Source organism: Myxine glutinosa, chromosome 1 (assembly GCF_964187855.1).
Source record: "Myxine glutinosa chromosome 1, kmMyxGlut1.1, whole genome shotgun sequence".
NCBI classification, from domain to species: Eukaryota; Metazoa; Chordata; class Myxini; order Myxiniformes; family Myxinidae; genus Myxine; species Myxine glutinosa.
In genome coordinates, this window is record NC_136261.1 from 191475785 (window position 1) to 191496263 (window position 20479).

At 43.6% G+C, this 20479-nt stretch overlaps 1 protein-coding gene across 14 annotated transcripts; it reads right to left on the reverse strand.

Annotated features, from left to right (window-relative positions):
* Positions 1–1435: 1435 nt before the first annotated feature.
* On the reverse strand, positions 1436–18767 carry LOC137413118 (uncharacterized). Of its 14 annotated transcripts, none has more exons than XR_010981614.2 (6): positions 18448–18723; positions 18310–18372; positions 9769–9822; positions 5384–5497; positions 3857–3978; positions 1436–1695 (listed from the first exon to the last, which is right to left on the reverse strand). XR_010981614.2 is itself a non-coding variant. In XM_078781635.1 (6 exons), exons 2-6 carry the CDS (start codon positions 18554–18556, stop codon positions 4939–4941), a joined length of 420 nt encoding a protein of 139 aa, XP_078637761.1. In that variant the 5' UTR covers positions 18557–18616; positions 18711–18767; the 3' UTR covers positions 4011–4938. The 14 variants fall into 14 exon arrangements, 10 of the variants coding, with proteins under 10 accessions (XP_067954610.2, XP_078637761.1, XP_078637724.1 ...); XR_010985485.2 differs by having other exon boundaries at positions 5306–5497; positions 18448–18721; XR_010985488.2 differs by having other exon boundaries at positions 1561–1695; positions 3857–3954; positions 5306–5497; positions 18448–18721.
* Positions 18768–20479: the final 1712 nt, after the last annotated feature.

Sequence of the window (20479 nt, forward strand, 5' to 3'; positions counted from 1 at the left end):
AGATACTGTCATAAGTGTATGTAAAACTCACAGTTACCGACCTGGTTTCGCCCTTTTGGGGCTCATCAGGGCAACGCAGTGAGTACTGCATACACTTATGACTCTGAAAACCTTTCGGTTATATACCAGTCACTTTGCGATTTCATACGATCAGTGGTGAACCGCCATTAAGGTATCCCATCCAGCTGTGCTGTACCTTAATGGGAGCGATAAGTGCCATCTGCCACATGGCACATTACCTCTGGTATCCACTCATTATATGGAATCCCCTGGATGCAGCCGGGAGCAAACCAATCCAAATATATGTGCAGTTCTCCAGCTTTCAATGAGCACAAGTAATGACGTCACTGCCATGTACATACGCTCTGCCTGTCAAGCTCTCAAGAGAACCCTCTGATAGAGCAGAATTTTGATCTTAGTTCAGATACTGTCATAAGTGTATGTAAAACTCACAGTTACCGACCTGGTTTCGCCCTTTTGGGGCTCATCAGGGCAACGCAGTGAGTACTGCATACACTTATGACTCTGAAAACCTTTCGGTTATATACCAGTCACTTTGCGATTTCATACGATCAGTGGTGAACCGCCATTAAGGTATCCCATCCAGCTGTGCTGTACCTTAATGGGAGCGATAAGTGCCATCTGCCACATGGCACATTACCTCTGGTATCCACTCATTATATGGAATCCCCTGGATGCAGCCGGGAGCAAACCAATCCAAATATATGTGCAGTTCTCCAGCTTTCAATGAGCACAAGTAATGACGTCACTGCCATGTACATACGCTCTGCCTGTCAAGCTCTCAAGAGAACCCTCTGACAGAGCAGAATTTTGATCTTAGTTCAGATAGCTGGATGGGATACCTTAATGGCGGTTCACCACTGATCGTATGAAATCGCAAAGTGACTGGTATATAACCGAAAGGTTTTCAGAGTCATAAGTGTATGCAGTACTCACTGCGTTGCCCTGATGAGCCCCAAAAGGGCGAAACCAGGTCGGTAACTGTGAGTTTTACATACACTTATGACAGTATCTGAACTAAGATCAAAATTCTGCTCTGTCAGAGGGTTCTCTTGAGAGCTTGACAGGCAGAGCGTATGTACATGGCAGTGACGTCATTACTTGTGCTCATTGAAAGCTGGAGAACTGCACATATATTTGGATATATATATATATATATATATATATTCATAACTTGGCCCGACCCCCATTGTCAGGAGTTTGTACTATGAGCAACTGCTCATTCGGTAGGCTGAGAAAGCTCAAGTCTTTTGTTGTGCAGAGGCACAGTCTTTTCCCTCAGGTACTTTTCCAAGTATTTGTGACTTGTTTTAGAAGCTTTTGAAGCATTTCAGGTAACAATCCTTATCCAGACACAAAATGTATTTTATTTCACCCCAAATTTACATTTGAATGGAATTCATGCACATTGGCACCAAGCATTCTGGGGATTTTATGTCATTTTGAAAGTCACATATTGGTGTCAGTACAAAATATTGAAAATTATCAAAATATGTTGATGAAAAAATAATAATAGGCCAGACACAATGCAGAAATATGCAGAAAATAGGGCAAAATGGAGAAGATCGTCATGGGGACCGCAAGGCTAACTCCCGCTCTAGCAGGGAAATGGCCTTAAAATGCCTGTTGTTGTTGTTGTAGACACAATGTGAAAGGGTTGTGTCTTCATTCAATCTGCAAATAGAATTGGATAAACTTCAGAGAATTAATTGGTTCTGATTTTTTATTTCGATTTACTGTAGCTTTCATATTTGCTCATTTGCCTTTCTATTAAATGCAAGCAGAGGTATCAATTTTTTATGTGGAGGAATACCATAACACCACAGCAAGTGTGTAATAGCACATAAAATAATACTTTAATAACAAAGTTATAAAAAAGAACAGGAATTGAGAGAAAGGGTACAAAAAAATTGCTCTAGAGAAGAAATATAAAATTAAACCCCAATTACATAGCACCAGCTTCCAGCCAAATGCCGACATTTTGACACCAATTTGTGGCAATTTTTATATCAGCACGTCGCTATGTCCTCGGACGACTCCTCAGCACCATTCCAACATACACCACTATGTGTGCTACGGAATGAGGTGTTTTTATGGCGGCCGGAGTGCAAATCCTGCCACCAACCTCCTCGAGAGAGGACCCAGTACCCTGGTATTCATTTCGCCGACCTCAGAAAGACGACGGGCCGAGTCAACCCCACCTGGTATTAATTCAACAGCTGAACGGGATTCGAACTCAGGACCTTAGGATCCCAATAAATTTGTGGCATTGCTCTGATGTAAATAGTAGCTAAAAGCAATGTTGCTATTTTGTTTTGTCTGAGTAGTGAAGGTGTAAAAATGCCAGCATTCATTAGATGTGAAAGGTAGCCATGCAATGCTGGCAATGTTACAACTTGTGCATTGGTTACGAACACCGGTGTCGGTGGTGTTGTCAGGACATTTTATGGTGACTTGAATGTGACTGTGACTTTCAAACCAGTGTCTTGCACAGAACACTTAGCTCCAAACAAAGTCTGCGAGGAGTACTTCGGTGTGTCGCGAGATTGTTTACATATTGCTAGCTCGAGCTCTGGCTTTCTGTACATGTGTATTATCAATTGGCTTCTTTTCACAGAGCTTTTATGCACGTTATGGAACCTGCTCTGACTTAGCTACTCTTTCATCATAATGGGGACGTTAAATTTTGCTTGTTGCACGTTGTTATTTCCATTTGTTCCATTCATAAATTAGACTCGTTATCTCCATTTCTGTTGCATGAAAAATCATGGTGGAGGGAAACTGGCCGGACTCGGTAACCCGAGAACAGGCTGACGAGGAGATCCAAGCATAAATATCAGATAGTTCGATATGCTGCTGTGCATGCTGGAATCATGGAGATGCTTGCAACGAGGGGCATTGTGAGGAGTAAGAACTGTTAGTAGTAAATTATATGGTAAATTTGGAGTAAATAGGTCATTGGTGTGTCATGTACATGTACTACTAACCATTACCACCCCCAAGAAACATTGAAAGATGAGGATATTGCTATTTCATTGATTCAGTAACTGAACAGGTTTATCTCAGTAAAAAAATGTGAACAAATGCAATTTTAATTTAGAATCTACAAATTAATTCAGACCAAGTCCAACTGGAAAGTCACTCTTCAACGTCACGACGTCGACCGATATTCCCGCACCCACATTATTACATCATTATAATACTTGTACCAAGTTTGATCGAAATCCTTTCAGCTGTTCTCAAGTTATCACATTTTTACATGGCATGACTTATGACCTTTGACCCCAAAATTGAATCAGTTCATGTTTACATCATTATACATACCTGTACCAAGTTTAAATTTAAATCCCTTCAGCTGTTCACAAGTTATCACATTTTTACTTGACATGACCTCTGACCTTTGGTTTTTGACCTCAGGACCCAAAAATTTAATCAGTTTATCTTTACCTCATTATACATATCTGTACCAAGTTTGAATTAAATCACTTCAGCCGTTCTCAAGTTATAGACCTATTACGGACTTTGACCTTTGCCCCCAAAATATAATCAGTTAATCTTTACCACATTATACATACCTGTACCAAGTTTTGAATTAGATCACGTCAGCCGTTCTCAAGTTATCGATATATTACAGACTTTGGCTTTTGACCTTTGACCTCTTGACCCCAAAATCTAATCAGTTAATCGTTACATCATTCTACATAACTGTACCAAATTTGGTCAGAATTCATCACTGGTTCACAAGTTATCACGGTAACAGGATTTTTACATAGCATGACCTCTGACCTCGTGAGCCCAAAATCTAATCAGTTCATCTTTACCTCATTATACATACCTGCACGAAATTTGACCCAGATCCATTCAGCCGTTCTCAAGTTATCGCAGTAACAAAAACCTATCACGGACGGACGGATGGACAGCCAGACGGACAACCTGAAAACATAATGCCTCCGGCGACTTCGTCAATGGAGGAATAAAATAATCATCAGTGCTGTTATAAAACTTTAATGGTGTAAAATAAAATAAACAAAATGGTGTAAAATAAACAAAACATTTGCCATAAACATGTACAGAACACGTGATACACTGTAATGGTTATACTTATCATCTCAGAAGGTTCAATGTTCGATAGGTCAAGCAACCAAAAAAAAGCTTTGTGAACATGCACAACACATCAATAAAATGTTAATGATCAATCATGCTCATGGCAATACCAATAAAATGTTAATGATCAATCATGCTCATGGCAATGCCGATAATACAGGAAGTAGGTGGTGATGTCATAAAACCATCAATAATCGCCATCATAAATTTCTTCCCTGAAGATTTCTTCAATGGCGAGAAGATTTGTGAACATATCGTGTCTACATCAGGAAAGGGCAGTTCTTGCTTTGTCAGTTATTTCCTTTGTTCTTTCCTAGGTGAAGTATTTTTGCATCATCGATACTATTGCAGTAAATTTTGTTAAGGGAACTCTTTCGGCCTTGGTTACCAGCTTTGTTTGTTTCAACTGGTTCATTAATCTTTCTCCTTTACCGTTAGTCCCCCGTGCTTCATGCGGAGAATACCCTTTGCAGTGCAGGGTGATTTCCATCTCTTCGAAGCTCTAACTCTGTTCATTTAGTCTTCTCCAATTTGTCTAAAACCCAATAGTTGTTGGTTGTAGAACAGGAAACGCCTTTTTAGCTTTTAGCTTTGGTGTGTATTCTTTGATGTAAAGATAAAGATGAAGCCTGATTAAACAACTTGTTACACACAGAACACTTATATGGTTTTTCTCCCGTGTGTATTCTTTGATGTTGAGACAAATGTGATGAATGATTAAACATCTTATTACACACAGAACACATATATGGTTTCTCTTTCGTGTGTATTCTGTGATGTTGAGTTAAATGTGATGACTGAGTAAATACCTTTTTACATACAGAACACTTGTAGGGCCTCTCTCCGGTGTGTATTCTTTGATGTTGAGATAAAGACGATGAATGAATAAACACCTTGGAGCACACAGAACACGTGTATGGTTTTCCTCCGCTGTGTATTTTTTGATGATAAATTAAACATGATGAAGAAAAGAAGGACTTGTGGCACACAGAACACTTGTAGGGCTTCTCTCCCATGTGTGTTCTTTGATGAACAGATAAAGATGAAGAAGAAGCGAATGCCTTATTACACACAGTACACCTATGTGGGGAGTCATCTGTGTGTATTTTTTCACCTCTTTTTAAACACAATGTGGAGGTAAAGTCTTTGTTGCAAAAATAAAAGTTGTGTGACTTCTCACTTTTGTGGCTTGCCTGTTGCAGGATCTTTATACACCTGTCACAGTAGTAGTAGTTGTTATTGTTGTTGTTCGACTCACCCCTAAATTTGCAAACATCCTGACAAAAAGTCCGTGTCAGGTGATGATTGAAAGTAACTTCTCTGTCCACCAATGAAGAGCAATTGGCACAATAAAACTTTTCCAATTTTATCTCTGCAAAGAGAATTCACCAAAACATCAAAAAAAAAAATCACTTTTATAATGAAACATATTCCATAAAATAGAATGACACTCGTAGAGCTCATAGTTTCACATCGCGTGTTCATTCTAAACAAAAATACCACCGTGAACCGAACACGCTACTATTATGGCCCACTGCTATTATGGCCCGTATACCGATATCATCCATGTGCCCTATTATGTCACATAGTTTCTTGGCATGGGTTATGAACATCATAAATTTAATTCTTAACTCACATCGGGCCATAGATCAGATATATGAAGTTTCAGATTTTTGGATAAGGATTTCGAATTCAACCAATTATGGCTGGAATACAACTTCACCAATGACATCATCGTATCACTCTATATACCCCATGGGGAGTTGATGACATACAGTCGTGGCCAAAAATATTGGCGCCCTTGCACGTTTTTCAAATAACTCAATGTTTAGTCTCATCTGTTCACAGGACATTCTCCCAAAAGGAATTTGGCTTGTTCAGGTGTGTTTTGGCAAACTCCAGTCAGGCTTTCATATGTCTCTCTCTCAGCAGTGGGGTCCTCCTGGGTCTCCTACCATAGAACCCCCTTTCATTGAGTTGGCGACGAATGGTGCGAGTTGAAACTCGTACCTTGTGTCTGAAAGTCAGTTTGCATCTGTTTGGCAGTTGATTGAGGTGCTTTCTCCACTATTCGAACAAACCTTCGCTTCAATCTTCAATCAAGTTTTCTCTTGCGGCCACATCCAGGGAGGTTGGCTACAGTGCCATGGGCCTTAAACTTCCTGATAACATTGCGTACGGTGGACACTGGAACATTAAGGTATCTGGAGATGGAGTTGAAGCCTTGAGATTGTCCATGCTTGGCTACAATCTTGTGTCTGACCTCCTCAGACAATTCTTTGGATTTCTTTCTTTTCTCCATGCTCATTGCAGTACACACAGTGACACAAAACAGCAGAATGACTCCATTTCTCCATTCAAACTGGTTGAATGAGTGATTTTTATACTTTTTATTCCACACACAAATCCTAGAATGGCCCAGACAATATTATTGGTACCTTTTTGAAATTGTTAGAAATAATTTGATTTCAAGCAGGTAATTCTCCTTCACTTTGGAATTTACCGATATCACAGGCACCTGCAACTCACCAGAGGTGAGTTAAATTCCAAAGTGAAGGAGAATTACCTGCTTGAAATCAAATTATTTCTAACAATTTCAAAAAGGTACCAATAATATTGTCTGGGCCATTCTAGGATTTGTGTGTGGAATAAGCTAAGATTTAGTAATTTATTCAGCTTTTTTTTTGTTCTACTGCAAACCAAAGAAATACATATGTGGATACCAAAATATTTTTTTATTTCAACAATTTTCTGGAAGAAATGGTGCATTATTTGAAAAATGTACAAGGGTGCCAATAATTTTGGCCACGACTGTATGCCCAGTCTCAATTTTTCTTTCATCAAGCGGTTTCAGAGAAAATGATATCCAATTATTTTCCATTAATCCAATATGGTTGGCTGCCATACGATGTGACCTATGACATCAGGGTTAGCAATAACATATTCTCCACATGGCGAGTCCCTCCAATGTATAACGTTTCACATCAATAGGACAAGCGGTTGTGGAGGAAAACATTTTTAAAGCGAAAAAATATAGAGTCGGACCCTGCCATTCGCGGTCCCAACATTCACGGGTTCCGTATATTCCTGGTTGAGAAATTGCGACCTGCTTCTACTTTCGCGGCCCCACATATTGTGGTTTTTCATGGACGCAAAAATTTCCACGAGCCGCGAGCATTACAGTTCTAAAACATATCTTCCTCCAGCCATGCACAAAGCAACTGGAAAATGAATGAATGAATGATCGTTTTAAGGCCATTTATTCCCCGCTAGAGCAGGGGTTGGCCTTGCGGGCCCCATGACAATCATGGTTCCCTGTTTGAGGCAATGTTTTTTTAATGGCCGGATGCCCTCCCTACGCCAACCCTTAGTCGCCTCTTACGATGTGCAGGGATACGGTGTACCTATTCTAAGCCGGGGTACACACCGGGATCATTCATCCCAGCAAGCTGGTACTCAATTTGCCAACCTCGGAAGGATGACAGGCTGAGTCAACTCCCCTGGTGTTAATTCAGCGATCGACCGGGATTCGAACCCAGGATTCTAGGATCCCAAGCCAGCAAACCAAGCCAACACCAGGCTTAACTGGACATACACAAAAAATATATCTTCCACAAGTTGTGAGCATGACCTGCTTCTACATTTGCAGCCCTGTGCTTCACGTTTTCACGGTTTTTCACAGGGACATAAATATATATTTTTAGCTGCAATACAAGTGAGCTTCGCAGGACGTCCCACAATTCGCACTATAAACATAGCTTTGTAGGATGTCCCATCATTCACACTGCAAACATAGCTTTGCAGGATGTCCTGCCATTCACACTGTGAACATTGCTGTGTGGCATGTCCCACCAGCTGCGTAACACGTCATCCCATGTGAGTTACTACACAGAATGTAAACACTCCACTGCATCTACGAGTGCAATTCGCAGCTACTCCATACGGCATCATCCGAGCCGTTACACAATGAAAACGCTTCACCGCATCTATTACCACCTGCCGAATGGAGCATCACACGATAACACCACCAACAAACAATGGGAAGACTACTCACCCCTCCCTCAGCTACCCACAATGCCCACATACATACTTATGTCCACCGTGTCCTGGGTCTCAATCATTATTCTCGTCCCGTTGCTTTGACCTGTGTTTTTGCCTCTTGCTCCGCTCATCGTTTGATCATGGCTCCCAAGCGTAAGACCAGTGCCAGAGATGCGTCGACTGTCAAGAGGCAGAAGTGATGAGCTTGAGCCAGAGAGTGGACCTGCTCGACTGTCTTTTGAGTGGAGACAGCACGGCCTCTGTGGGCAGGCATTACAGCATCAATTAATCCACCGTTCCCCACATATGGAAGAATGTGAAGGTGAACTGAGATAATGTTGCGGCGAGCGCTGTACCCTGGACCAAGGTGGTTGCCTAGGTCTGGGATGTCTACATATAAAGGATGGAGAAGGCTCACAGCATATGTACAGAGGACAGCGTGCAGAAGAGCATGCCTTTGAGTGGACCTCTCATTCGTGCAAATGCGACACTCATTTAAGAGCATCTGGCAGGCACAAGTGGCACGAGCACGAGTGATGCATTGAGCGATGAGGGTACTAGCAGCACCAGTTCATTCACAGCGAGCAAGGGATGGTTTCACCACTTCAAGGAGCGGTACGGTCTGAAAAATGTAAAGCTCACAGGAGAGCGTGACTCTGCGGACAATGATGCGGTTAAAACATTCCCTGCCTAACTCGTGAGGCTGATCGACGAGAAGGGATTACTCCCAGAGCATATCTTTAATGCGGATGCTTTATGTGTGATGCATGGAAGATGCTTTTAGAAGTGTCATGTTTGTGGTTGATGGGATACGTTTTGTTTTTTCGCGGGGCACAGGGCCGTGAATGTAGAAGGTCACATTTTATCAGCCGCGAATACGCAGGTCTGCGAATGTACGCACGGGCACGTGCGCGCACGCACCCTTTGGGGTGAGACAAAAAAACTCAATGTACTCCCATTCACTGGCACCCATAACTAATTACAAATCCCTACTAACTTCAATCGAATGTCAGACCTGGTCAGCCGGTCCATGATGGACTTAGGCCTTGAAACACCAAATACTTCACTTGGCTGACATTACAAGGTGCAAGTAATTCGGAAACATTAAAGGAGTAGTAGTCATAATAGTCGTGCTTGTGATTCACAAGATTGATGCTAATGAAACATGGATTCACATTGGATGTTACCATAGCAGCAAAAATCCAGAGCTAGTACATTGAGGCCGATATAGATGAGCAATACTCATATAACTGACCTTTTGGTGCACCTTACTAGTACCTGTTGTGATGAAATAAAGGTGAAGATCCGATGTAATTCCCTCTCTAGCGGCGAGACTTGCCTTTAAGAAGGTTGGCTTGAGAGTGAGGGAATTGCCCTTTTACTTGTGACTGGATTCGAGTTGGTAAGTTAAAATGATGCATCTTTTATGGCTTGCTTTACATAGGGTATATTCTATGAACGCATACTAAATATGTGATTATCCTTTTTGTAGATGATGTGGAGAATCAATTACAATAAAGCTCAATATCTTGAAGAGTTTGTAATTGAATTCCATCACACCTGTGTCATCAAAAACATCACAAAGAGTTGTGTAACACTTACCTCTCAGAGGACAATCCTCGAGTTCAGGATCCACTTTCAGATTCCCATCAACATCTGTAAAAAGAAAGTCATCCCTTAGCATCTTCACGTTAGCTCCATGAATGGGAATGTGTGTTGGTAACACCATCACAGCCGTCGTGCATGCAATTTCTCCGTGCATGCAATTTCTCCGTGCATGCAATTTCCCCGTGCCTGCAATTTCTCCGTGCATGCAATTTCTCCGTGCATGCAATTTCTCCGTGCATGCAATTTCTCCGTGCATGCAATTTCTCCGTGCATGCAATTTCTCCGTGCATGCAATTTCTCCGTGCATGCAATTTCTCCGTGTACATCTCAATGATCCAAAAAAAAAGTTTCTTAACGAGCTGGGTGTACGAGTATCCACACGGCACTAAGGCAAGGCCAACATCTCTCCAGAGAACAACCTTAATTGTTGTTTGTAAATGGTGCAAATGGATCTAGCTTTGACTTCCCATTCAGGAATTTTTCCCATGTGTTGGTCACATCTGCAGCTGCCGCTTCAACCTCATTAAAGCTAAGTTTTCTGAACGGAATTCATCGTGTTTTCGTTATATCTTCACAAGATTGTGATTCACAAGATTGATGCTAATGAAACATGGATTTACATTGGATGTTACCATAGCAGCAAAAATCCAGAGCTAGTACATTGAGGCCGATATAGATGAGCAATACTCATATAACTGACCTTTTGGTGCACCTTACTAGTACCTGTTGTGATGAAATAAAGGTGATTAAAATAAAGTGAAATAAAGGTTTTTTTCGCTCTTTCACGAGCCTCGATCTTGTATACAAAAAAAAATAAAAAAAAATAAAAATCACTGTCTTGCTGTTTGTGTTCCTATTCAATATCCCATGTTAAGTTGTACCTTATTTGTGCTGTATTTGTCAAATTCATTTTCGTCTTGTACAAGGCTTACTTTAGCCTCTCCTCCAATAGCAACTGTGAAAATTAGGTGTACAATTTATCTTTGCATCAAAGGGAGGTGCAAAGAACCCCTCCCTTTATATAAGGGATCGTTTCTCTGTATGCAGCTTTAACATGGGGACTGAAAATGCATTTCTCGGCTTCTACTGGACGAAATTGGCTGCAAATTTCAGAAGTAAATGCTTTGTACGTTGAGGTAATATGTTCCAAATTTCAGCAACGTGTGTTTATGCATTCTTGAGTTATATTTAGAAAACCCTCGAAATCATGTTGGTGTCCATCCACCCAAAATGTGTTGGTGCCGATATCTCAAGGACTATACATTGAAACTAGCTGAAACTTGGAATATACATCGGCCAATAGATCTAGTTAATGGCTTTTGAAACAAATTCCACCGAAGTGCTAGAGTTTTTGCTTTGAAATTAAATATATGTGCATGGCTCAGATAGTGGGTCCACTTTACTATGCTTGCATGAATTCCCCCAGAAAATAAAAATGAGGTGCCTAGATACAAAACTAATTGTCAGATGTGAAGGCAGACACCTTGGTGGACCTGTAGAAACCAGCAATACAAATGATTTAAATTATGATTTTTATAATATGAATATAAGTACGTCAAAAAATGGCCTTTATAATAAAAAGAAATGTTACATTTGTGCTCTTTAAAATGTTTTTCTCATTGCATGTGTCGTCCTGTTGATTATTTTCAATGTAGTTACTCTTAAAATAAAACTGGATGTCACTACTATGTGTTGATCATGTTTTGTGTTCAACAGTCAAGTTTCCAATGCGTTGTAGGTCCGCCAGAAAAACAAGATTCGCACATAACGCTTGGTGTCCGTTGCAACAGAGAAAATGGGGGAGCCAAGGCTGATATTGTTTCCTTAAATTTCCGTCCCAAATATGGCCTTATTTATTGAAAATAAGTGGGAAAACAAGAAGAGAAAAAGAGGTCAATGTTGTGATCGGAAAATAAAAAATCTGGACAAATAAAATTCTTTGCAATTTTCGTGTCAGCCCCGTCACGTGCGTATCACTCTGTCCTCATCCGAACGATAGATCGCCGTCTTCGGAAAATCATGCTTGTTTACCAAGTTTCCTGCTCGGTGAAAACAATAAGACCACACACACGCGCTTGCAAACTATCATTCTCCGGCAAGCTCAGCATTCGTCGGCGTGTCCGTGTCTCCTCACTAGCGTGACGTGCGAATCCGAGTTTACAATTTCGACTCGCGGAGCTCGCCGTCGTCCGATCATTCTTCACTTTAACCAGTATTTGAATGTTTTCAGTTTAATAAAGACCTGCAAGGTAAGAATTATGAATCTACTTTATTACCGAAAGGAAAGTTTTGTTAAAACTCTAAAGAAATTGCATGAATTTTTACGATATATTGTGCAGAAGTTCATGGCTTTTCTGTTTAATTTTCCTCATGCCTCTCTTGGTTGGCTCGTGCTGACGCATGTTACGTGCCATTGTGAAGATAAACATCGTCCCGATATTTTTCTCTACTGAGTTTCTCTCATGAAGTACTGCTTTTCATTTGGTGAGGAAAAAATAATTTGTCTCCATGAATAAAAATGTGTGTTTAGGTAAATTTAAGCTATCATATTCGGCACGTCACGCTGACACCGAAGTTGTAATACCGCACATAACTTGGACACGCATCCTGCGATGTCCACGTTATGTGCCGAATGGCTTTCATTTCTATCGGTGAATCTCGAGTAAATGATCAGAATTTGTCCACATTTATTGATTTACGATCACTGTTCATCACAATTATTATTATTTTTTTGTATACTGAATCGAGACTCGTGAAAGAGCTAACATTTATTTCACAAACAAATCAACCAGACAAACAAAATATATAAAAAGAGGGAGCAGAAGACAAGATGGGGAGAGAAGGGGAAGCACACAAACACAACATTTGAGAGCAGGGAGATGTGTGGGAGGGAGAGGGCTTGGGGGGAGGAGGCATGGCAGGGGGGGGGGGGGGGGTGGGTGGGAGAAGTATAAAACACAAGGACACCAAGGACTTCCAGGACAGAAGTTGGTATTTCAAAAAAGTGGATTTGGGGTGAAATTAGCGGGGGTAGAAAAGATCAAGGTTTTGGATGGGGGAAGATAAGAGATGGTGGTGAACAGCTGTTTTAAAGACCTGGAGGGTGGAGTGGGATTGAAGAGAGTGAGGGAGTTTGTTCCAGAGACGGGAGAAAAGAGGAAAGAAGGAGTGAAGGTGAGCAGAGAGTCTTGATTTTGGCAGTTTAACCATAAGAGGGTTGCAGGCAGATCTTGTGTGACCTGTAGGAATATTTGGGGGACAGAGCCCAGAGAGAGCTGGGGGGGGGGGGGGGCAAAGCCAGAGAGGAGTCGGTAGAAGACGGAAAGACCACCAACCTGCCTGCGGTGAGTGAGTGAAAGGCCCCTGGAGTTAGCTTCATCGCGGGAGACAAACAGATATAGAGTACAAAGGATATAAAATAGACATGTTAAGATGGTTAAATGCAACAAACTGCAACTTGGTAAAGTTGTTTGGTAGAGTTGTTTCAACACCATATGTGAGGATAAGGTACTGTTATTAATATCTAGCCCATGGTGATGTTGAAATTGGTCATATTAGCCAAAGAATTTCAATTGGGTTAAAGTGTAACATTACAACATCATGTTTGGTGTCCGAGTTATGTGCATGTCCTCGACACATCTTTTCATGTTTCTGGAAATATATTGACTTTTTAGGATCCATTAAAATACTTCCAAATGTGTGTGTATTCTCCTATGTCTTTCTAACAATTTTACACTCATTTTGCTGAACACTTCTTTTTTTTTCTAAGTATGCATATTGTGTGGTGTTGGCCCATGCTGGTGATATGCACATAACGGTGTCCAAATTTCATATGCCCAAAATTTTGTGACTGAAGCAAATTTGCTGAAATATTTGTTGAGCATGATGCCCATAGTGATCAAGATTGAGCTTCATATTACATTTTTTTTTAAAACAACACACACACACTGCAAATAACCGATTAAAGTGGACACCGAGTTATGTGCATATCAATATAAGCCTGTATTGAGTGTGTTGTATGTCTTCGCTAATAATTTTTTAACCGAACATGCTGCAGGTCTGAAATTCTAGATTTAGATACTTAAATACACTTAAATTAACATAATAGGTTGCATTTTATATTACCTTGAACAACATATTTTGCCCTTAATGTAACAATGGGTGTACCCACTATCTGAGCCATGCTCATATATAAATAAACAAATATATAAAATATATACACACTTTATAACTTTTCAAAATATTATTACACCAATCTAATGTGCTGGCCCAATGGCCTAATGGATACAGTGTCAGATTCCCAAGCTGAGGATGGTGGGTTCGAATCACGTCTCGGTTGAATTTTCTTTTTTATGCCTCCGCCGACAAGCATTACGTTTTCGGGTTGTCCGTCCATACGGGCTAAACCTCGTTTTTCTCAGCAACCATATGTCCGATTGAGACTAAACTTTCAGGGTAGGAGTGACACGTGGTATGGCAGCCATCTTGGATTAAAAGCAAATAATTAAAAAATTATTTCTCAGAAACCACAGAATGGAAATATTTGAAACTTGGCACATTGTCAAGTACTCCCAATGGGGGAACAAAAGCATGATAATAATGACATCATAGGTGAAGCCAAAGATGTACCAGCCAAAAATGCCATATTGAATTGAATTTGTTTTATTGGATTTTAGAAAAATATTAAATAATTATATATCTGAAACCGCTCACCCTATCGATGTGAAATTTTACAAATATCATCTAACAGCACTGTCGCATATAGTTTGAAAATGATGATGTCATGGGTCACGTGGTTTGGCAGCAATCTTGGATAGAAAAACGAACCGTATCCGATCAACATGAAACATCACAAACATGATCCCCTACCCATGCATATGCAGAGTGATGGCATCTACCCGTTGTGGGACTATGCGGAGGCATATTGGCGACACAGTCGCATTGTTCTAGCTCCCCTTACTTTTTCAAGTCTTTTATATCGTCTTGAATAATGAGCCCGAAAAGGGGGCTTATGGATTGGGTCTCGTTCGTCCGTACGTATATGCACAACCATATCTCGGACATGCATGGACTGATTTTGTTCATACTTGGCAAAAAGGCAATTCATGATGGTATACATATGCACATCATTTTATTTTGTGATGCGATTAACGATGGCTGACTGGCAGCCATTTTAGTTGTAAAAAAAAACCCGATGTTGAACACGTCCTTAACCATTTCTTGGACTTGCATGTTTCTTGGAAAGTCATTTTCTTTAAAGATCATATATCCTACATGGCTGACTGGCAGCCATTTTGTGACTTAAACGTGTCCCCAACCATTTTTCAGAGATGCATGGTCTGATTTTGTTGGCACAAGCACAGCACATGGTGACATACACATGCATCTCACTATATTTTGCAATCTGATCAAACATGGCCGACTGGCGGCCATTTTAGTTGGAAAAAACCCCGGTATTGAACACGTCTTCAACCATTTGTCAGACATGCATTTAACCGACCTTGTTCAAACTTGGCAGACAGATAATGAATGATGGCTTACATATGGCACACAATATTTTTTAATTGAGATCAGATCCAAGATGGTCGCCTCACATCCTTGCAAGGCATACTAGTTTGGATTCACCATGTCACGTGTCCACGACTGGGAACGCCATTGGCGATCCAGCTCGATGAATGGCCTGATAGAAGGCCTAGAAGTTCAAAAGACTGAACCTCTTCCAGTGGATGACCATGTAAATAGATAAGAGGGTTCATTTGATGACCCTCCGGAGAGGAAGGGCGAGACTAAGATTTTCCAGGATTGAAGGACATGTTCAATTTACAAACCAGAACCGAATTATTTACAGTTCAGTAGAGAGTGATGGAGCTGCTGTCTATGTATCAGTGGGATGGGGTAATGGGTGGAGGACGAAACCCTTAAATCCCATAATAACAATAATTACATCATAAACCATGACACCCAATCAGAGTAAACATCACAATAAAATAAACAAATCCTCAATTGTAGAAAATACATTTTTACTACATTTAATAATACATGCATAATTGTATAATACTGCCTTTTTCTCAGGTCAGTCTTTTGAGACTGCCACTGGTAACATGTAACCCAGTGCTACCTGCCGCATGGTCGGGTTGTCGGCGACGAAACAGACACCGCTCACTGGCTTTGCTTGTGGGGAGGGTGACTGTGACACCCTGCTAGGACCAAAAACAACACTTGACAAAAGGCGGATGACCTCCCAAAGGAAGTCAATGGCCATCCAGTAGGGAGATGGTATCGCCTAAAAAAAACATCTAACTGGATTGGACCGGTTGGAGTCATACCAAAGACTTAAAAAATGGTGCGTGCTGCTTCTTTGCTTAACGTTCGGCATTTAAAAGGATAAAGCATGGACAATCCCCATCGTTTGACATCCAAGGGAAGGAGGAAATTCCTCTTCAGGAGATGCTCTGCTGAGTGCGGTGAGAAAAGCAATGCCATTGTTATGATGTAGCGGGTACCCAGAGTATCCCCGGATGACGGCACTTCCCCCAAGCTCAGTGGCTGTGTTAGGTGTTTGTCACATCAGCATGTGTAAGTGTGTGTGCATGTGATGTGTGTGTGTGTGTGTGTGTTTGTGTGTGTGTGTTAGTGTACGTGTGTGTGTGTGTGTGTGTGTGTGTGTGTGTGTGTGTGTGTGTGTGTGTGTATATGTGTGTCAGAGTACTGTGTGTGTGTGCCAGAGTACGTGTGTGTGTGTGTGTGTCAGAGTGCGTGTGTGTGTGCCAGAGTACGTGTGTGTGTGCGTGTGTTTGTGTGTGTATGTGTGTTAGAGTACGTGTGTGTGTGTGCCAGAGTACGTGTGTGTGTGTGTGTGTGTGTGTGTGTGTGTGTGTGTGTGTGTGTGTGTGTGTGTGTCAGAGTACGTGTGTGTGTGTGCGTGTCAGAGTGCGTGTGTGTGCCAGAGTACGTGTGTGTGTGTGTGTGTTAGTGTATGTGTGTGTAGGTGTGCGTGAGCTCCATTCTGAGCCTTAGACCATGTATTGTATTAAATAAAAAAATACTTTCACACTTTCCTCAATTAAAACGAGTTATATATAATTAATCATGAATTATTGAATTAGAGAGAGAGGTTGTTGGAGTACAAGTTTAACTATGGATGGATTGAAAGATTATTATTTATATTAACAATCTATATATATAAAACACAGTTTGTGTGTGTGTGTGTGTGTGTGTGTGTGTGTGTGTGTGTGTGTGTGTGTGTGTGTGTGTGTGTGTGTGTGTGTAATGTTACCGATAGACTCCTAAACGGAGAGGCTCACGTACTTGATATTTGGCACAGACATGGCCATTGAGCCTGGGAAGAACATGGCCAACCTAAAATTTTATTTCATAATATTTTTTTTACCATATTTTTACCTCAGCGCATATCAGCGAGGAATATTATGACTGGAATCTGACTGGTGGCAGAGCAGCGCGCTGATTCGCTCAGAACGATCACGTGATGTTCCTTGCCGCCATTAACTCAGTTATGCGTTCGCACGTATTTCAGAGCGAAAAGCGATTGCGTTTTTTCACATTTCAGCGAGGAACATTGCCATTCACACCACATAGGTTTTTTTTTCTTTCATCTTTAGTTCCATATTTTTTGCCATAACGTAGCGCATTATGGCTCTCTCGAGCTCGAGTTAGCCAATCACCTGGGGGCATGAGGCCACGTTGGCCACGCCCACGACACCACGCAGAGTTGCAATCGATCACTCAGAGCGATCACGTGATGTTCCTTGCCACGCAATTGCGTTTTTTTCACATTTCAGCGAGGAACATTGCCATTCACACCACATAGGCTTTTTTTCACTTTCATCTGATATTTGTGATTTATTTCAAACAAACTGTATTTCCCGTCTACACGGCCATGTATTCCTATTAACGTTATGTAAAGTACATAAATTGTGTGGATTACATCATTTCTGGATGTGATCAATTGCCAGTAACCATCTATATCCCTCCCCTCCACTTCCCTCCTCCCCCTCCCTCCCGCTCCCCCTCCCTCCCTCTCCCCCTCCCTTTCCCCCATGCCCCTCCGTTTCCCCTCTACCCTTTCCTTTCTGCCCTACCCCTTCCCCCATTCCCCTCCCTTTACCCCCTACCCCTTCCTTTCCGCCCTGCCCCTTCCCCATCCCCCCCACCCTCCCCTCCTCTTCTTCTCCCCTCCCTCCTCTCCTCCCCTCCCCCCTCTTCTCCCCTCCCCCCTCTTCTCCCCTCGCCCCTCTTCTCCCCTCCCCCCCCTCTTCTCCCCTCCACCCCCCCTCTTCTCCCCTCCCCCCCCTCTTCTCCCCTCCCCCCCTCTTCTCCCTTCCCCCCCTCTCCTCCCTTCCCCCCCTCTCCTCCCCTCCCCCCCTCCCCCCCTCTTCTCCCTTCCCCCCCTCTCCTCCCTTCCCCCCCTCTCCTCCCCTCCCCCCCGTTCCCCTCCCCTCCCCCACCCGGCAATGCCGGGTACTTCTGCTAGTACAAGAATAATAACAATATGAAGAATGAGTTTGAGGTTCAAACCTTCGTATTGAGGGAACGAATCTTCGATGAACTCGGACTTGATCATCACTTTCACAACAGCATCTGAAACACAAACGATCAATAAAAAGGAAACCTTCAGGAACCAGGAGTTATTGGTACGGAGTGAACGTCACGTACCGGTTCGACACTCCGTACCCTCAGTTGAACCGACGATGGATCCGCAGTACGAGAAAGAACCTCCCGGACCGACCGCGTTTCGTCCATCGGAGGTGTTCGTGGATCCCATTGCGTTTTCACTGTGATCCTCACCGAAGATCTCGGATCACAGTGCACCGTACGGTACTTACTGTAAGGCACAATATGGTAAGGGACGGTACGTTGATGATACACGAGTGAAGAGCCAAGGTGTTCCGGTGAAAGCAAACCACACGTTCACAAACCTTCTCCAGTCACGGTTTCTCAGCTGCACATTCGCTACTGTCTAGTGTCTAACCACGGTTTCTCAGCTGCACATTCGCTACTGTCTAACCACGGTTTCTCAGCTGCACATTCGCTACTGTCTAACCACGGTTTCTCAGCTGCACATTCGCTACTGTCCAATCACGGTTTCTCAGCTCAATGTCGCTACCGACAACCACGTGACCGACGAAATGAGGAAAATGCAACACGTGCTCGGGCTTTCTTTTCAATAAATATGGGATACATTTGAACCCCACCAACTCCCCTCCCCTCCCCTCTCCTCCCCCCCTCCCCTCTCCTCTCCTCCCCTCCACCTCCATACCCCCTGAAGTGATCATTGTTGAGGCTGTGGCGGGCACAAGGGTCAATAATTCAACGCACCAGTGGGTGGCGCGAGCGTCCAGGCGGGGAACTGAAATACATGCCCCGCTTTTCGGCCGATCGGCCACGCCCGGGGGCAAGGCGTGGCCTCGGGACATATATTCGGGCTCTAAGCTCGAGCCCGCCCAGTGCTGATATGCGAGCTCTTAATAAGGACTCTTGTTTGTATCCACGCGTTGTGGCCTACCTCTCTGGCAATCGAGTCATGTGTGCACAGCACCACAATTGTGACACCGATTGGTTCAGCCGTTGCTGACCCCCGAACGCGCCATGGCTACCAACGCCATCGCAATCAAACTCACGGAGTTTTGGGAAGCGCAAGCCGATGTTTGGTTTGTGCAAGCCGAAGCTCAATTCCAACTCCGGGGCATCACGGCGGACGAGACCCGGTACTACCACGTGGTCGCTGCCCTCGGGCCCGGCACTGCCGCCCGCGTCGTGTCCATCCTTCGGCGCCCGCCGGGCGACCACAAGTACGAGGCGCTCAAACGTCTCCTCCTCGCCACGTTTGGGCTCACGGAGGTCGAACGTGCCGACCGCCTCCTGGACCTTCCCGCCCTCGGCGACAAACGACCATCCGTCCGGATGGATTTCATGCTGTTGTGCTGTGTATGCTGTGTGCTGCTGTGTGCTGCTGCATGCTGTGTATGTCCCTGCTTGGAGACCAGCGCCCGGATTTCTTGTTCCGCGCACTTTTCCTCCGCCAACTCCCTGTACAGGTGCGCCTCGTGCTGGCCGGTTCCAACATCACGGAACCCCGCGCCCTGGCCGGAGAGGCTGACAAATTTTTCGCGGCCTGCGATACGCGGTCGGTTTATGGTGCTGCCATAGTGGATCCCGGTGCAGAGGCTACAGCGCCCCCGGCTTCCCTCGTGGCCGCTGCTGCGCCCCGCCCACCACCGCCGCCGCCACCACCACCGCCGACGCGGCCACTCCCGCCGCAAACCTGGTGCTACTACCATGCCAGGTTCGGCTGCAAGGCTAAAACGTGCCGCCCGCCGTGTTCTTTTGACGGGTCGGGAAACGACCGGGCCGGCGCTCACTTGCGGCCATGAGCGTCGGGCATTCCGGCAACCTCCTGTTCATCACGGTCACCTCGTCCGGGCGCCGTTTTCTTTGCGACACGGGAGCGCAGGTAAGTGTCCTCCCTGCCTCCGCGTCCGACAAGCAAGCCGCGGGCTGGGGCCCCGCTTTGCTTGCCGCCAACGGTACACCCATCCGCACATTCGGGAAGCGTTGCCTCTCACTGCGGTTCGGAGGGCAGCACTTTCAATGGTCGTTTGTCACCGCCAGCGTGCCAATGGCCCTGCTTGGCGCGGACTTCCTATGTGCGCATGGGCTGTTGGTCGACGTTAAGCGCAGACGTCTC